Source organism: Pantherophis guttatus, chromosome 1, assembly GCF_059756535.1.
Source record: "Pantherophis guttatus breed Tessera chromosome 1, ASM5975653v1, whole genome shotgun sequence".
Lineage (NCBI taxonomy): Eukaryota > Metazoa > Chordata > Lepidosauria > Squamata > Colubridae > Pantherophis > Pantherophis guttatus.
In genome coordinates, this window is record NC_142063.1 from 116,375,433 (window position 1) to 116,394,672 (window position 19,240).

The 19,240-nt window shown below is 40.0% G+C and overlaps 2 protein-coding genes across 3 annotated transcripts; both read left to right on the forward strand.

The window, feature by feature from the left end:
• The first annotated feature begins 438 nt into the window (after positions 1 to 438).
• On the forward strand, positions 439 to 8,752 carry LOC117675346 (glycine N-acyltransferase-like protein 3). Of its 2 annotated transcripts, none has more exons than XM_034433880.3 (6): positions 439 to 4,176; positions 4,440 to 4,534; positions 5,030 to 5,137; positions 6,054 to 6,180; positions 6,793 to 6,913; positions 7,964 to 8,752. In XM_034433880.3, exons 2-6 carry the CDS (start codon positions 4,457 to 4,459, stop codon positions 8,358 to 8,360), a joined length of 831 nt encoding a protein of 276 aa, XP_034289771.2. In that variant the 5' UTR covers positions 439 to 4,176; positions 4,440 to 4,456; the 3' UTR covers positions 8,361 to 8,752. The 2 variants fall into 2 exon arrangements, with proteins under 2 accessions (XP_034289771.2, XP_087737728.1); XM_087881602.1 differs by having other exon boundaries at positions 6,793 to 6,909.
• Positions 8,753 to 12,119: 3,367 nt separating this feature from the next.
• LOC148116547 (glycine N-acyltransferase-like protein 3) lies at positions 12,120 to 15,046 on the forward strand. The gene is made up of 5 exons (XM_087881601.1): positions 12,120 to 12,256; positions 12,801 to 12,908; positions 13,150 to 13,276; positions 13,544 to 13,664; positions 14,449 to 15,046. Exons 1-5 carry the CDS (start codon positions 12,179 to 12,181, stop codon positions 14,861 to 14,863), a joined length of 849 nt encoding a protein of 282 aa, XP_087737727.1. The 5' UTR covers positions 12,120 to 12,178; the 3' UTR covers positions 14,864 to 15,046.
• Positions 15,047 to 19,240: the final 4,194 nt, after the last annotated feature.

The window sequence follows — 19,240 nt, forward strand, 5'->3', positions numbered from 1 at the left end:
TAGCCCGTGTGGAGTGTAGTTGTTGTCGCATTGGCTTAGCCAATGGCGGAGCTGCTTTCGTTTTGCCTTGGAGGGAAGGGGAAGGAAGGCCTATGCTGATGGCTGGGAAATGTCCCGACTGGAGCCTTCGCGCAGCATCCTTTTATAAAAGGCACTCGTTGCTCTGCTGAGATCTGTGGGAAGGGATACTTACTGCGCGAGATTAGCGGTCTTTCAGGCATTAAATTCAAGAATCGCTGAAAGTTTACGCCCATAATTAACTTTATTAAGAATGATTAGTCCGAGCCAGTTTTGGTGTAGTGGTTAAGGCACCAAGCTACAGGGAAATGTAAATTCTAGTTTCGCCTCAGGGGCAAAGCCATGATCATGGGCCAGTCCAGGGGTGAAATCCAGCAGGTTCTGGAGAACCAGTAGTGGATTTTTTTGGGGGGGGGGGGATTTTTTTTTTTATTTTTAAACAAAACTTAAAACATAAAACAATTATCATCCATTACAATCACAGAAAGTGTATTGATCGGTTACAAATCTTTAGTGCTTAATCCTCTATCCAACATTTTCTTATTTAACAGTTTATTACATTATTATTCTCATTTACCAATTATTTAACAGTAAATTGTCCTCTATAAGGGGAAAAAAAATCCCCTTTATATGTTTTATTATCTTATCCATTTCATATTTCATATTTCATTTCCATTCTTTCTTGTCCAACCATTGATAAAATAAACCCCATATCAAATAATATTGTTTATCTTCTTGTTCCCTAATTTCAAATGTCAATTTACTCATTTCAGCACACTCCAAAATTTTCTTGATAATGTCGTCATCCGTGGGTATCTTCTCCAGTAGCGGAAATTTTGAGTAGTTCAGAAAACTGGCAAATACCACTTCCGGCTGGCCCCAGAGTGGGATGGGAATGGCGATTTTGCAGTATCCTTCCGCTGCCTCGCCCACCAAGCCACACCATGCCCACCAAGCCATGCCCACAGAACCGGTAGTAAAAAAAATCGTATTTCACCACTGGGCCAGTCACTCTCTCATGGCCCGAGGTTGATTTGATATTGCTACTTCCAAAAATGTTGTCCAAACCATAGATTGGCCCAACTAAATACGGATTTGTATTTTCCCTGGTGTGAAGTAGCTAATTGTCACACAAGGCTGGACTTTGTTTATTGTGTACAGGGTAAAAGGATGTGCTCTTGGGACTACATCACAAAGGAAAAAGCTCCTATATCCAAATTAGCATAGTTTTTATATACTTTTGGAAGACAAAGGCACATGATCATTAGCAACAAGTGACAAAGTATTCTTAACCCTCGTAGAGAGTGACTTTTCCATAAATTGGGTTCATTGCTAAAATGTTACAGCCCTGTCCCTACTTGATAAGGTGGGTAATTAAGTGTGCAAACTTTTTTAGTTGTATCTGCAACAGGAAAGGGGAAGTTAACCCTGAATAAGCTGTTGGCCTTCTTCCAGTTTCTTGATCAAGGATATCACTAGCTTTCCAGGAATTTTAGGAAAGGATATGAGGCCCAAGAATGAGAGGCCCCAAAAGAAAAACATCTAGGAGCAAAATGAAGGTTTTTCAACAAAATGGGGTTTCTCTGGCTAAAACTAGCTGTACCAAGCCTACACCCTGAAGGTTTTATAATCCAAGCTCAAAGGTACAAATTCAAGCCTGGTAAACTCATGTCATCTGCCTTCCTGGCACCATTAACATCTCCTGGAGTTTTCTGAACAGACCCAGTCATGCTTAGTTTTAGAGTTTTTCCCATTAGACCAGTGATGGCAAACCTTTTAGACACCGAGTGCCCAAACTGCGCATATGCGCATGCCCAAATGGAAAGATGCGTGCCAACACGCGGACATGCACTAATGCATGCATGCACGGACATGCGTGAACACACACATGCGTGGTGGATGCGCAGACATGCGCACGCACATGTGCAGCAGAGACCCAAAGACCAGCTGGCCGGCGGGAGGCAGGACATCCCAACACTGGTAGCATGGCAAGAAGTAAGATCTTTTCCTTTCATGAGCTTCTGTTTCATTGTTTGCAGGGAAACAAGCTCACGAAAGAAACGCCACGGAGATCTGACCTGAGATGATGGCGCATGTGCCAGCAGAAAAGGCTCTGCATGCCACCTCTGGCACGCATGCCATAGGTTCGCCATCATGGTACTAGACCATCTCCACATGTACTGGGTGAAATAACATGATGTCCTTGTTAGGTATGCAGACTATGTGAAAATTACTGAAAATTATCCATCCATATCACACTTCCTTCTTTTGAATGACTTTCTGACTTTTCTGCCTTACCTCCAGCACTGAACTGCTTTTCAGTCGTGGTCTCTTGTTTGTTCCTCCTAAAATGCAAAGGGAGCCCAGTATTTTGGCATTCCTCATGGATAAGATTTGATACCTCCTGATGTTGCAGCTTCTTTTCCTGGGGGTTATCTCTTTGTCGTTAAATAAATTGTTATTTTTGGCTTTTACTTGACTCCTAATATACAAAACTAAATTACATTTTGCTTTGTTAATATGAAAAATGACTGGTTCTGTTCTCCACAAAGCTGTGTGGTAAAAATATGCCTAAGGATGGAGTTAGATTTGAATAAATGCCTAGATTTTTATAACTTCCAAAAATGTGCACTCTACAATTGTTTGCTGCTTCATCTTGGCAGTGATAGGTTTTTACTGCCTCGAAACCATTATGGTAGAACATAATTCATATGTCCAATATTTCCTCCCAAATTCCATTTCTTGACCTCATCTTTTTGAATTAAGATACCTCAAATCTGCTAAACTACAAAATGCATATAAAATCTGGGATCCATTACTCTCATGTAATTAAAATGTCAAGGATTTTCATACCAGTTGTATTCGCAAAGCTGTGGCTGTTGCAGCTTTGCACCAGTCAGCCATGGTCTGACTTATGACTGAATTATGATCATGATTTCCGACACTCCCTGACAGCTTCCCACAAAGTCAATGGGGAAGCTGGCAGGAAGTCAGAAGTTGCTCCCGTTCCCACTGCTTTTTCCCTCTCCTCTGGTCATTCTACTTCTTTATTAAGGAAATATCTCTGAAAGGGATGTTTCCCTTTCAGGTTTTCTATGGCAAAATTCTTCTTATTAGAGCTTTCCAGATGAACTAGATCTCTACCAGAATCCATTTTTCACATTCCTGTTCCCCTTTAACTTCATCTCAAAGCAGGTCACTTTCTAGAAAGGCATTATAACATTCAAGATTGTGCTTATTCCAGAGGTACAGAAGAGAAGAGAAATAAAATCTGATGCCCAGGAGAACCCTCATTGAGGGAAATAATGCATGGAACTTTGTTGTCATGGTGTGCTTCATTTGGCTGCTTCGGAAGCTGCTCCCTGTTGTCTTTGCATATGCATGCAGTGATCAAATACACTACCACAGCTGCATTGGGAGCAGCATTGACAGGTAAGCTTGAAAGAAATAAGCTTTTATAATAAAAAAGGAATGCTTTGGGCCTCCTGCTTGTTCCAAAGCACCTCTTTCTAAGGATTTGCACAACCCTAAAATGTATCCAAATAAATGCATATCTAGACAATAAAAATCACTTGAATGCAATTAACTAATCACTTTATACAATAGCACATCCTCTGTGACAACCAGAAAAAACAATCTTCTTTTTATCTAACCTACATGTCCCTCTGTTGATCTTTAATGGATGATCCTAGGTTCTAAAATAACTTGTCCTTTTTCTTATTTTTATTGAAGAATCATTGTAGCTGTTTCTCATATGAATGTTGAGACATGCATATTTCTGGAAACTTGAACACAAAGTATTTTGCCTGTATTTTCTGTTCCAGCTTGAGCAAATCTGCTAGCTTAGTCTGTTCATGCAACCTGAATTTGTAACCTGAGAGAAGCTTCTGTTCTTTCAATACCATAATTGTCCCATTTATGAAGAAACCTGTCCTGGGGTTCAGGGACTTGGCCAATTATTACCAAAAACCTTTTAACACCCTCTTCATCAAGGAATCTCTACATCCACACAGTATCTGTTAATAGTTAATCTGCTGTAATATAAAACTGATCTCCATAGCAAAGCAAGCATTAAAGAGATTGGACTGGACAGAAGACTGACATAAGAAGGGAGGAGAAATTGTGGAGCTGCCCTGACAAAGAACTGGTTTGCTGAAGGTGAGTAGGAGACACTGCGACAGAATATTGGTGATTCCTAAAGGAAAATCCTGGGTTATGTTCAAATGTGAGTTGAAAGGGAAGGAAAGTTACAGTGGGAAGCAGAGAAGCTGCATTGGTTTGTGCCTTACCTTGGTAGGGATCTTGAATAAATTTGTTGTTTTTATGAGATAGAGGGCATCTATCCAGTTTGGGAGTGACAGGAAGGTATGGAGAAGTGAACTCTCATTCAGGTATTTTTATGTCTTTGTTCTACCCATCAGCTTCAAGCTCCAAAACTATGCTGGTCCTCTCCTGTCCTTACAAACTGCGCTTATTGGAGGGAATTCTGAGGAAGAGTCTCCCTCAGACAATTGTGGTAATTTTGAAACATTTACTAGAACATTGAGGTAGAATCTTGACAATTACTTCATTTTCTAGAACGTAACATTTGGTACTCAGGATAAATAAAGTATTACCTTTTTTGCTTACATTTACCAAAAATTGCAAGAAACAATTCCTTGAAAATTGTATCTATATCTAAAATATGATCCATGTAACATAACACGTACTGTAGAATCATAAAGATATAAAAGTACATTCAGCCAGATGCATCTAATGGGCATAGATCCGTGGTGAATGGGAAGTTGAAGGGCAGATCTGCAATTTTCTGCATAACAGATGAAATTCTTTCATCTTATTCAGCAACAGAAAGACGTATTTCTGGAACATCTTCAACACGTGGGGAAGGGGGAGTGATAGAACATTAGGTAAAAGTTATCGCAGCAAATCTAAATTAATGCCACTCTCCTTTTCTCCACACATTGATCTCAGGCTGATACCTGTAACTGCACTAACACTTGACTCTTGACAGGTGCATGGAGCAGTCATGAACATAAATCGGGGGAACCCAGTTGGTCACGAGGTTATTGTGGATTCATGGCCAGAGTTCAAAGTTGTCCTTACCAGACCATGCAAAGAGGTAATAAACAGTCTTGGTGATTCTGAGAGAGGGAGGGAGAGAAGAAGGAAGGGAGGAATATCTAGGAGTTCTTAGCCAAACTGAGGGAAATCTAAGGTATTGCTGTTAAGGATATTGTTGTGTTACCAACCAGCAGAGTAAGTGCACAGAGAAATGGTACAGAGAGCAATGAATACAATACATACAAACTGGTTTAACAAAGCTTTTACTTTGTAGTGAAAAACAGTTGCAGAGTCTTTTAATCAATCCAAGTCTTTAGCCATTCAAATCAGTCCGAAGTTACAGATATCTTCTTACTTACAGCAGTTGGTAATAAACAGCAATTCAACGCTGGTAACAAATCACGATGGTAGCAGATCCATCCACAATGAGAACTCCTTCATACACGATAGTAACAGTTCCAATCAACAGTTCCAGTCAAGCAGCAAGTCAAGCAATGATGAGAGCAGGTCCAACAATGACTATAGCTCGGCTTCCTTCTTATATACAGTTTACACTAGTAATTATCCACTTAAGATAAGTGCAGTGTCTCAACAGTACAATTATGATAATTGCAGTCAGCATTCAGTCAGCAGTCATTAGTCATTACAATGACTCAGCAGTACAATTACTCTGCATTACATTTAAAGTTACAGAATACATTTAAAGTGATAAAACACATATATTGCCTGGACAACTTGTTAGACTTATACCATATCCTAACAATTGCTAATCTAAGGTACTGCTGCTTTTTGGGAAGAGGCCGCCTTTGGCCTTTCCAAAAAAGGAAGGCATTGCACTGATGAGTGCATGATGATTATTTCTATAATTTCATCTCCACATTAGAAAAAAAAATGCTTGGCAAATGGTTGATGTGAGATATATGAGGAGGAGGTGAATCAGGAGGTTATATATGAGCTCCATGCCTTTCTTCTAGATTGTCACAGATCCCTCAGACATGTATACCAATGTGTATGCAGCATTTTATCAGGATCTGGATGCGTATCGGAGGCTTGTAAAGGATACAGATGCTGTGAACTGGGACCACACCTTCCATCTCTTTGGTAATGGTCTTTTTTGAAGGAGTGACCTGTACAGTGATGTTGTCAGCTTCTGGCAATATTTTCTGTATGTCATTTTAATTCTTTGCCTATTCCTCTCCCAATGTGAACTGAATCCATCTCAGCAGATTGTATGACTATCAAATTAAACATGACCCATATCTAGATTAAACTGCAGGAATGGTAATTTGAATTGATCCAGACTAAAGTCACGTGAAAAAGAAAGTACACCCTCTTAGAGTCGTGTGGTTTTACATATCAGAGCATAGTAAAAATAATCTGGTCCTTAGCAGTTCTTAAAAGTAGGTAAGTACAACCTGAGATGAACAACAACACGTAAGATATTAAAACATGCCACCATTTACTTTACAAAAAGAAAGCCAAAATGGAGAAGCCATATGTGAAAATCTAAGTGCACTTTTCACACTTACAAGCGTTGCTGAATCCCTGTGGTCACGGGATCAAAATTCAAATGCTTGGCAACTGACTCGTATTTATGACAGTTGCAGTGTCCGGGGGTCATGTACATCTCAGATGTCTTGCCTTTTTGTACTTCCAACTTGTGCATATAGCCTTTTCTTGGTAAATGAATGTTTATGTTATTATTTTTTCCAGGGACTCAAGAAGGGATACCTGAAGCTACCCAGGATGCAGCAGCTGCTAAACAAACAAACTTAACTGTAACTCCTCACTCCCTCTATGTGCTTTCTGATCCAAATAAATGGCATACTGGTAGGTGAGTGACTATCCTGTTCGCCATCACCACTGTTCTACTGTTGAGGCCTGAGGCAGAACTCTTAAGGCATTCTGAAGATTTTGTTACAATCAGGCTCCCACAGTAATGGCTGCTGTCTTTGAAATCTGCATTCACATTGCTTATGGGTCAGTCGGCCAAAAACAACAGTATTGCTATAGGATACATTGATTCCTCCAGGGACAGAGAGACAGAGTCACACAAGAGGAGAGGTGTAACAGAAAGCATGCCTAGAAAAGATAGGGGGGAAAACAGTAATAGGCATGATGGTCCTTGGAAAAAATGATTAATTGTTAAAAGTGTAAGCTTTGAGGTTTTCCTGAATGCTTGCTTTTCCAAAGGCAGGATATTAGAGAAAATGGGATGTGGAATACAGTAATGCTAAAACAAATCTGATTAGCAGTTTCAAGCATTGTAATTCAACATCAGTAGGTTTTGTAGACTGATTGCAAATTTCACAAAGTGAAAGATTATCCATTAGCAAAGACCGTGATACGGGATGACATCTCCTCATTTCATTTCATTTTTATTTATTTATTTTTTGCCTGTCCAAAGCTCAGTTAGTCTGGCCTGGGAAGGAAAGACTATCTGAAACTCCCATCTCATAAAAATGGAATATTTGCATTTTATTCTTTATCGCTTTATAATACATGAGACACTGGAAATGTGTGCCCATCATCATGGATAGCATTTTTTTAAAAAGGCAACATGGTAACAAAAAAAAAATAAATAGAATTCTGTACTTTGATGAAGAAAAATGGAATCAATTCATGATTCCTCATTTCTGCACTTTTACAGAAACAAAATGATCATAAATCATGCCTTGGATACGCAGCTGCCCTTTCTGGAAACAGCTCACACTTATCTGACTGGCCAGTGTTGGATTAAATCAGAGATGGGAAATAATGGCCACTTTATGACTTGTGGACTTCAATTCCCAGAACCCTAAATAGACTAAATAGATAAACTAACCGTTTAATTTTCTGTTCTCATCTCTTTGATTTTATTCTTTTTGCCTTTCATCTTTTCCAGGCTAGAGCCCGGCTTCAGACTTTCCTCCTTGAATAGTTCCAACGTTGATCTACTAAATGAAACCTGGCCCTACGGGCGCAATGAACAAAGCCGCAGGTATCTGGCCAAAATGATACAGCATTTCCCTAGTAGTGGCATCCTGAACCAGGAGGGACACCTTATCAGCTGGGGGTTGATGGATCTTTTTGGTGCCCAAGCACATGGGTATACCCTTCCATCATTCCGTGGGAAGGGATATTTAGCTATAACAGCTAAGGCACTTGGTATGCAGGCCTATAAAGCTGGATATCCTTTATATGGCTTTGTTGTGCTAAACAATAACAATATGCAGAGGGCATTGGAAAAAGGAGGGTATCAGAAATTATCTGAGCTGAGCTACTTGTGCTTTCACAGTTAGTAGAACAGAATGAGGAAAGAAGCTATTTTCCTTGATTTAACCAACTGATAAAGGAAAGCTCAAGACCGTATTGGTTGGAAACATGAGGAAGAGGCCTTCGTCCTGCAATGGCTAGACAATGGCCAGAATGATGACAAGAGTTGTTGCTTTTGAATTGCTTCCTCTGCAGTTTACAAATTCAACAAATATAACATTTCTTTGTTACACTATGAATGGAGAAAATACTAAATTTTATAACCCTAGACCGAAATCCCCTGCTATACCAGGCAATGTACATGCATTGAGGGACTATGCTTAAGTCACCCTACTCTAGTTGAAAAATTGACATCACAAGGAATGATCCACTCAATCACATTTGTTCTAAATAAAGGTGTTATTTTTTTACCTTGAAACCTGGTCCAAGAGGTTTTCCTCATCCCCAAAATATGGTGAAAGGAATGGTCAAATCACCTATAATCTAAACATAATATATTCTGTATAAAAAGAGTATCTGAGAATCAAGGAATGGATCTTGGATGCCTCATATTCTAAGAAGTGATTGGGGCCAAATTCATTAGCAGATATGATTAAACATTGCTATTCAAAATACCTTTCCGTCTTTCTGAATTACTAATTAGTCCCAGCCACTCTCACTTGTGAAAAACATAGTAAAAAAACCGAATACAATTAGTCCTTGACTTACCACAGTTCATTTAGTGACCGTTCAAAGTTACAACGGCACAGAAAAAAGTGACTTATGACTGTTTTTCACACTTACAACTGTTGCAGCATCCCACGGTCATGGATTAAAATTAAGATGCTTGGCAACTGACTCATATTTATGACAGTTGCAGTGTGCCAGGATTATGTGATCACCTTTTGCGACCTTCTCCCAAGCAAAGCCAATGGGGAAGCCAGATTCACTTAACAACCATGTTACTAACTTAGTAACTGCAGTGATTTGCTTAACAACTGTGGCAAAAAAGGTGGTAAAATAGGACAAAACTCACTTAACAAACGTCTTACTTAGCAACATAAATTTTGGGCTCAATTGTGGTCGTAAGTTGAGGACTACCTGTAGAAGCTAAGTTGAAAAGATGGGTGGTGAATGTCAGTCATCGAAAAATAAGCTACAGTGTTTGAGCTCTATTTTTCTTTGGTTTATAACCAGATTGAATCAAGGCAAAACTATTTGCTAGCTCAATTATGCCTATTTTTTTCTGGGCCTCCAGCACAGAGGACAAAGGTACCGTCCTGTTAATGGTTCATTTTTCAGGAATAAAAGGTTGATTGACTGAATAACGAAGCAAGGATGGTGTCATGTGCCCTCCAAATCCCTTCATAATTCAAGTCTGCCTTCTCCTCTGCCCCCCTCTTCTTCCTCCTCTCAGCCAGATGTGTCCTTTTGCAAGTACGCATTACAGGTTTCATTGATGTTTCATTGCAGACTTTCCTTCAGAAAATTCATATATTGATAAGACAAAACCTTCTTAGCTACTGTTGCACCAATTCTTTAGTACTGGTACAAAATACATGAAAACATATAGATAATGTAATCAAATTGCCTTATAAGTGACCAGGAACCAATGTTAGAGCTTAGGAAAATAAATGTTAATGGAGTCTTTTAAAAATGGACAGCATACCATGAATTGAAATTCTAAAGAATAAACAAGCTCCAAAGAGATTGCCTTGGGTATGAAAAACAAAATCTGGAAGGAAAGCCACAAACCTTAAAAATGGGAAGCATTCAATATCACTATGGCTGAACTGTGTGCCCATAGAGTGAGAAGTGAAAAGGAGATACCCAGAAAAAAAGAAACAGAACAGTGAATAGAACGTGGTAGATTGCATCTCTATGAGTAGAATCAGAAAACTACAATCAGAATAAGATGAGTCTGATGAAGAAATGCCACCTGCAATGAAAGAGTGTTATTTGGTGCACTGATATTAAAAAGACAGAGTCAAGGCAAGTTTGTGGGTGTTGCCTATAGAAAATGGAAGAATAGTGGTGGGAAGGGGAGAAGGAGAAAGGAGAAGTATTGACCTGCCTTCTCAGCTAGAATAATGCTCTTCCTAACCTGATTGAAGAAACATGGGTAATATAGTTCAGGGCTGATAAAACTATAATATGATCCACAAATGCTACCTGAAACTAAATCTCTAAGTGCAGGTGAATTATCCCAGGGTTGAAAGGGGCTGGCCAAAGAAAACCCATAACTGCAAACAAGAAAACTTGGAAGATGCTAAACAGCAAAATTAGTGTTGAAGGAGCAAAAGACAGAGGAGTCAGGAAATTTACAGACCACCATAGATTGGTCAAAAACAAGGAGTGCCAGAGTAACTCCTTTATTTTTGATCTGCAACCGCTACAGCAATTACAGCCCAAGATCTGCATTAACTTTGAAGGAAATTTCAAGTGGATTCACAGAGCCAGCCCTAGTTAACAAATTGATCAACAATCGAGAGGGTGCAAGGGGGAGATGTTGGTCAGATTTTTTTTAAGGACATGAACAAGGAGGTGGTTCAATAGTTAATCATAGGACAAACATCATGATTCAATATTACATAGTAAAAAACTGAAACCCTGTCAAATCTAAGGGGATTGTTATTCATCAGTGACAAATGTAACGTCCTACAGCCCTGGTGGCGAACCTATGCCATGTGTGCCAGAGGTGGCACGCAGAGCCCTCTCTGTGGACACGCATGCCGTCGCCCCAGCCCAGCTCCATTGGGTTTCTCCAGGGAAAGAGAGGGAAAGAGAGAGAGGGAGGGAAAGAGAGAGAGGGAGAGAAACATAAAGAGGGAGGAAAAGAGAGAGAGGGAGGGAAAGAGAAAGAAACAGATAAAGAGAGGGAGGGAAAGGGAAAGGGGGAAAAGAGAGAGAGGGAAAGAAATGATATTACACATTTTTTTCTTTTTTATTGTTGCTAAACAATAAATTATTTCAAAAGCAGAAAAAAAAACAAAATGGCATAAAAGTCCATTTATCACATTTTTCTTAGAACAATGAGCTGAAGCTGAACTCTGCCTTGTTTATCATTGTTTTAGGTAGTAAAACCTCAGTATTCAGGTTAAATTGCCGTGTTGGCACTTTGCGATAAATAAGTGGGTTTTGGGTTGAGGTTTGGGCACTCGGTCTCTAAAAGGTTCGCCATCATTGTCCTACGGTATCTCTAATGGGAAAAATGAAATACATAAGCCGAGGATTGACGAAGCCTGGCATGACAGCAGAGCTCGTGAGAAGGATCTAGGGTACCAAACAGACAACTGGCTGGACACGAGCAAACACTGGGATGCAACACCCAGAAAAGCCAATAGAAGATTAAGCTGCCTAAAAAAGGAACCAAGGTGCCCAACCCAGAGAAGGAAATCATCCCATATATTCTGCAGTCACAAGGCTGCACTTGAGATTCTGATCAATGTTTTTTGAAAGGAGGAGAGAGAAATGGGAGACAGTTCAGAGGACAACTCTTAGGCTGGTGAGAAGTCTAGAAAACATTACCTATGAGGAATGATTAAAGGAACTAAGCTATAAATATTGCAAGGCTTTCACATACAGTATGATCTTTTTTTGATCAAAGCTAGGACAGCATCCTCTCCAATTCATACGTTATATAATTCTGTGACTTAGGATCCATTCAATCCATAGTTGATCAGAAAGACTTTTTCTGAGAATCTGCATCACTGACAGAGACCATTTCATCTCCACTTGGTCTCCAGCAGGCAGGGAAGGTGATTCATAAAGAATTGATGAAATTCTACCTCTTTTGCCCCCTTCAGGTTTGCTCGCCAAAAGACGCCTTCGTGGGACCTGCAGGGCACCCTCGACCTGGCCAGCCATGCTGATCCTGACCTGCTCTTCCAAGCTGCAGCTGCTGGAGAGTGTGTTGCGAAAGGGGCTCCCCGAAACAGTGCTGGTAATTACCTGTTTAGTGCTCCTCTTCTCTCGGTGTAAATATAAGAGCTGATGTTTCCCCATTTACTGAGAATTTGGAGAAAACTGCACCTGTTAAATTTCTAAATGCATAATAATATCTGGTGCCTGCCATGCAGTCATTTCACATTCAAGTCTACTTTTCCTTTAGCCATATCTGCAAATGCAAAGCGAAAAGTCCAAAATATAGGTGTACCTGAAATACTGCAAACAAGAGAACCTATCTTTGCTGATTTCTTCTTCTACAGATTTCCTACAACTCACCCATCATAGCATTTGGCTCTCCACAGACTGAATCAGCCAATCAGAGATGGCTTTCACCCGACAGAGCAAATTCCTACATCACACCCATTGTAGCATTTGGCCCTCAAAAGACTTTGGGTGGTTCTGAATCAGCCAATCAGAGATGGCTCACTTCTGCACCCAGATCCATCACCCCCCTGCCAACAACCTTTTGAAGAATTACATGAGAGGAAAAGCAGACTCTCTCCTGCAGTAGGTCTTCCTGACCCTCTTTTTAATTTAAGGTCTGTGGAGCAGTGATGCACATCAACCGTGGAAACCCAGCTCAATACGAAGTCGTTGTGGACTCTTGGCCAGAATTTAAAGCTGTTCTTACCCGACCACGGAAGGAGGTAGGAAATTACAGCAGAATGGGCTTTTCTCACAGCTCCCTTGAAAAAAAAGAAAACCCACATGAAACATAGATATCTAGGGCACAAAAATACATTCAGGGGTGCTGTAGCACTTTGCCTTATTTTTTTATATCCCTCTTCCAAATTAGCCTGACCTCACCAACTCACGAACTCCTCCACCTGGTCTCTGCCATGTGCTCTATTTCTGCTGCTCTGAGTGTCTTTGTACCACTTCCTGTAGGTGGTGAAGGACAACAGGGATTATTATGCCAACCTGCATGCTGCTTTCTATCGGGAGGAAGATGCCTGCAGAACCCTCCTGGAAAACAAAGATGCAGTAGACTGGGACAAAGCCTTCCAGCTGCAAGGCAAGGCCTGAGCTCTGGCAATTTCTTTTCCACCCTTAGGAGATTTTGGAAAATGCCAAAAACCTGCTTTTTCCCTCAAATCTAGCCAAAGAGGAGAAATCTATAAGCTTATGCCACTCTCCATTCTACACATCACCACCTATGATCCCACATGTGGCTGGGAAATGTATCTGTGCCACCCAGTTGCAGAGAATTAGGAGCAGAGAGAAGATAAGGTTTCACTCTGAACTTCAGATTGGTTTCCTGTGATATTTCCTTTCTACGCAGGTCTCCAGGATGGGCTCTATCAGGCTGTGAAAGTCATGGCAGAAGCTAGAAGTGTCCACATGGAGCCCTATTTCTACCAGGCAGTGCTGCACCCAAATGCAGCCATGTTATGTCAAAACCAGTGAGTGATTGTACTCTCTTTCTGAGGGAACTGTTTTTGGGGGGATTAACTGTTTATTAAGAGGATTTGATTCCATGCAATATATATTGAATTCAATAATGAAACTAAGGATTTCTGGCAGTTTTATAACCAATCATATCCTCTGTAGAAAACTAGGAGTATTTTTTATTTTATTCATTTTTTTAATTTATTCAATTTCTATGTCAGCCCATCTCAGTCATTGATTCCGAGTGGCTTACCGTTTATAAAATATAATACCATTAAAAATGTTTTTAAAAACCATTTTAAAACAATAAAAAGAATAAAACCAGTTAAAATGTTAAAAACAGGTTTACATATACAGCCCCGGTGGTTATAGTGGAGAATTTCTTATTCTCTGCCAACTTGGAAGATGTGGAATGACAATGTTTAATAGGGAGCCAGGATTAGGCTTGGAAGAATTCACTGAATGCAATGGCTCCATTGGTTTGTCCAAAAGCAATTACGTAAAAGATACGATGATTTAAACAACAACAATAACAAAAGGATCCCAAATAGATTGCTGCCCTTTCAAGAGAATTTAGTTTAAGAATTTAGTTTAGAATTAAGTTTATTGATATTTCAGAACAACTGAGACGTGTGTATTTCAAATACTGGATAATTCTGAGACTATGGTTTCTCTTGAAATATCTAGTTAGACTTTTTGTTTTGCTGGGTGTGAGCAAATATTCCCCCCCCCCCAGTATGGTGGGATGCTCTCTTTTTGTTCCACCAACCTTCACTATTGCCTTCTCTTTCCTTTCAGGCTCAGAAGTGAGCCCCTCCACCTGGGGACACTCAGCCCATCTGATGCAGCTCTGGTCAATGACACCTGGGCTTTTGCAAGCAATGATCGGAGCCTGCGCTACCTCAGGAGCCTGATTGAGGACTTCCCAAATGCTTGTATCTTAGATGAGGAAAGCCAGCCTGTTGCCTGGTGCCTAAGTGATGCCATTGGGTGTATGACACATGCCTATACCCTTCCAAAATACCAGAAAAAGGGTTATATGAAAACAGTATTTCAGGCCCTAGGCAGGAAGTTGCAGGCTAAAGATTTTCCCTTATATGGGTCAGTTCTGCCAGAGAACCAGAACTCCAAGAAACTTTTAATTAGTCAAGGCTTTCATCTCTTGTCTTTGACAAACTATGTGTTTTTGTTCACTCCAAATCACCTGAAATAGCCTACTGGATTTTTCCTCCTAGAATCAGTGGCACCACTACTGGCTTCATTAGACTGAGTGGTTGGGAATAAATTTGAACCTTAGATTTAAGGGACTGTCTCTTTGGATATATTCAAGATTAAGTCTGAAAAGAATCACAAGGACCAAGGATAGTTCTCAATAAATGAGCATTCTAAAATAGAACTCTTGGAAACAGTGATGGCGAACCTTTTGATCTGAGTATGTCAAACATTTAGAAAGTGCCTAACTCAGGGGTGTCAAATTCATGTTGTCACGTCTTCACATGACATATGTGGACATTTTTCCCCTTTGCTAACCCAGGGGTGGGCGTGGCCAGCACGTGATGCATCTGGCCCGTGGGCCACATCTGGCCTAACTTGAGGTTGTTGGTGGGTCATTTCCCCATGAACAAAAGAGGAGGAATTCTCTATTCCATCCTCCATGCAGACTACTCTGAAGCAGAACTCACTGGCAGTGTCGATGCTAGCCAGAGATTAGAGGCATGAGCCTCAACCTCAACCCGAGCACAGCTGCTGCCATTGAAAATGGTCGCCTCGCACCATTCCCCGAAGTGTGCAAGCCTTAGGGAATGGATACGATTGCCCACTGGGGCAATCTTATCCATTCCCTAAGGCTTGCACACTTCGGGGAATGGTGCGAGGCGACCATTTTCAATGGCAATGCCAAAGAGCCCTGGTGGCGCAGCAGACTAAAGCACTGTTATTAACATCAGCTGCCTACAATTACTGCAAGTTCAAATCTCCCCAGGCTCAAGGTTGACTCAGCCTTCCATCCTTTCTTAGGTAGGTAAAATGAGGACCCGGATTGTGGGGGCAATAAGCTGACTTTGTATAAATATACAAAAGTATGAAGGCTATTGCTTAACGCATTGTAAGCCACCCTGAGTCTCCGGAGAAGGGCGGCATATAAATAAAAAAAAAAGCCATTTATCTTTCTGTTGACAGGCCCCTGCAGCTGGCCTGTGACTGCTCTGGGTTATACAAGGCCTTCATTCTTGAAGAGACTTCAGAGAATTCACTCCATGGCTTCTTCCACCTCAGAAAATAATACGAAAGTGCACTCTGTTCTCATTCTATTTTTGGAGGCCTTGCAAGAGCTCACCACATTCTCATGTGGTGTCTACACAAGAATGGTGTGAATTCAAGAATAGTAGTCAGGTGTTTGTGTATACATGTCACCCAAAACTGTGTGTAATACATTTGCCATCACTCTTTAAACGATACATTTCCCACAGCTTCGCCTTAGCATACATTTTACACCATATCAGGATCCAGCACCTTGGTCATGAATCTCTTTTATAGGTGAGAGAACTCCTCCAGCCCATCATTGTTTTGTGCCTCCCATTCTACAATACGTCTTCACTTCTGCCTGCTTCAAAGACAGAGAATAAAATAAGCCAGTGACTTCCTAAAGCAGGGGTCCTCAACTCCCGAGCCATGGCCCACTACAGGGCCTTGAGCTGTTTGGAACTGAAGTGGTGGCCAAGTGCGCATAGATTTCCATTTTCGCGTGCAGCAGGTGAATGCATGTGTGCGCCCTCCATTTGTGCGAGTGGCAGGCATACCTTCAGTGCCGCTCACTCAAATGGAGCTGCACCCCACCACACACACTTGCCCACCGCTTTCACAAAATCATCCCTTCTTCCCTCCCCCCTACCCGGCCAGTCTGCAAAGGTGGAAAGGTTGGAAAATTTAGTTCTAAAGCAATTAGTATTCCTACCGGCTTCTGAAAACACAACTATCAGTGTTGATCGAAATCTACAATTCTACTAGGACATTGTGTCATGTTAAATACTGTAAAGATTTTATTATCATGCCTCATCTCATGGTGCAGGATGCAATTACTGTATCTACAAGATGGTGAAAGTAAGTTGAATCAAATTCAACCAATTGTTTGGAATTTTGCATAAATTTGCCCATCATTTTAAACGTTACTCAGGTTGAATAAACCTAAAGGAATTCTTGAATTCTGGGAGATCAGATACAAAATATTATGAAGGCAAAAAAACCCAAAAATGGTATAACAATTTTGCTTTATTGAAAAATGACCATTAAAATATTTTTTCAAGTCACTTTAGTAAAAAAAAAATAATACTCTTCCTAGAATCGCTATGATCTCATTTTGTGAATCTACTGCATTTGTTTTTTAAAAAAATCATTCTTTGAACATGGGCATTTAAACTGAAAAGTTTCACCTGCCTTTCTGAGTGTTTTTAAAAAAGTTGAATTAGTGGTGAGTAAACATTGATTATTATTGCAGGGAAGCAACATCACATTCTAATTTAATTATTCATTTCACTTACACATAATTCTAATATTTATTCATTCCCAAATTCTTCCAAAAGTGGCTGGTAGGACAAATGTATGTGTTAGCACTATCCCCCCCCAAACACACACACACAACCACTTGTCTCTTAGATGAAGGTAGCAGTGCCTGCAGATACCTAGACAAGTCCTTAGATCAGCCAATAGTTCAACAAAAGCTCTTAGATTTTATGCCCAACTAACTTTGAAGGGAAAAGGGAAAAATGCAACACATACAAAATGACAAAAAACCAACAAACATGCTTTGTTTGTGCATAGAAATTCCAGTCTCCCAAATATCTGATATCTGTCAAGGTCATCTAACCTATTCTCTATATACTTTCAACATAGAAAAAAAAAAGATACACCAGACCAAGGCTGCAGTACAACATGCGGATCAGCAAAAGACAAGCACACTTCTGTTCAAAAGCTCTGATTCCAATGTCTTCCCTTTTCCCCTTCGTTCACGAAAGGATACTTTTCTTTTCCCACCTAAACACAGCCAAAGCTGATGGGAGCTTTCTCCAGTTTTTGCAAAATAGGCACACACCCCTAATGAAGAGATTGCTGGTTCAGATTTCAGCACGTCTTGCTTGGAATGTTATTTTTTATTTCAGAAAATATCACTTCTGACATCTGATGTACCAATTAAATAATGGCAGAAAGACATACTTAAATTTGAATGGCAAAGGAAAAATGTACAAATGACGCCAGTCAAGTTATTGATAAAATGTATGAACTTTAAATGTAGGAAACAGAAGAAAAATAAGTGAATGAATGTACAATAAAATGGATTAAAAATGTTGGTTATAATATACATATGGATCACTGGGAGAATATGGGTTGAAAGTATTGAAATTTATGATTTATATAGTCTTAATGATGTATCATTTTATATTTTTTGGTATATGTCACTAGAAAAATTGGCTAAACATACACTGGAAATGTAAACAACAAGAGACATTTATCATGTAAAAAAGCCAAAAAAAAATGGACTCAATTACATATAATAATACAGAAGATTTTAAAAATTCATCTACAATTGAAACCAGAGGCTTTTCTTTTGAAATTGATGGATATGGAGCTACCAAAAAAATTATGGAGCTTTGTTTTTACATATGACTGCATTAAGACTATTATTTGCACAAAGGTGAAAAGTTTCAACTTTATCCACAATGGAGGAATGGATGGTGAAGCTGTTGGAATTTCTGAGATAGCCAAATTGACCACATTAATTAGAAAACAGCATTAATCAGAAGCTACTTGTTTGTGTCTTTTTTCTTTACTACTTTCTTTTATTTTTCCCTTTCTTGCATTTTCCCTTTCTCTTTTTCCTTCTTTTTTTCTTACCTCATATTAATTTGTATTTCCTTAATATCCTGTCTGTCCGTCTCTTTCTCTCCCTCTCCACTCCCCCCTCCCTTTCATTCCATCCCATCTCATCCCATCCTCACTCTTTCTCATCTAACCTTGCCAAATCTAACAAGATGGTTACCATCAGTGACAAATGTAAGGTCCTATCTCTGGCAGGAAAAAATGAAATAAATTGGGAGAGGATTATGGAAGCCTAGCATGACAGCAGAGCTGGTGAGGAGCATTTAGGAGTCCAAAGAGAAAACTGGCTAGATCTGAGCCAAGATTGAGATGCAGCACCCTCCAAAAAAAAAAAAAAGCCAATACAGGATTGGGCTGCCTAAAAAGGGACCAATGTGCCCAATCCAGAGGAGGGAAATTGTCTCATTATATCCTTCACTGAAGTTCCATGACAGATTCTGGGCCTTGCTTTTGAAAAGGAGGAGGGAGAACCAGGTTCAAAAGAGAGCTCCTAGGCTGGGGAGGGCTCTGAAACCATTTCCTATGAGGAATGATTAAGGGAGCTAAGCTATAAATATCTCCAAGGCTCTCACATACTCTGATTGAAGACTGGGCAGAGTCCTTTCCAGCTGACATAATTCTATTGAGGCAGTATGGAAAAATACCTTAAAATATTAATAAATGTATTCAGAGATGCATTAAGTTTTATTAGAAGTTATGTTGCAAGCTTTAGGAAGGA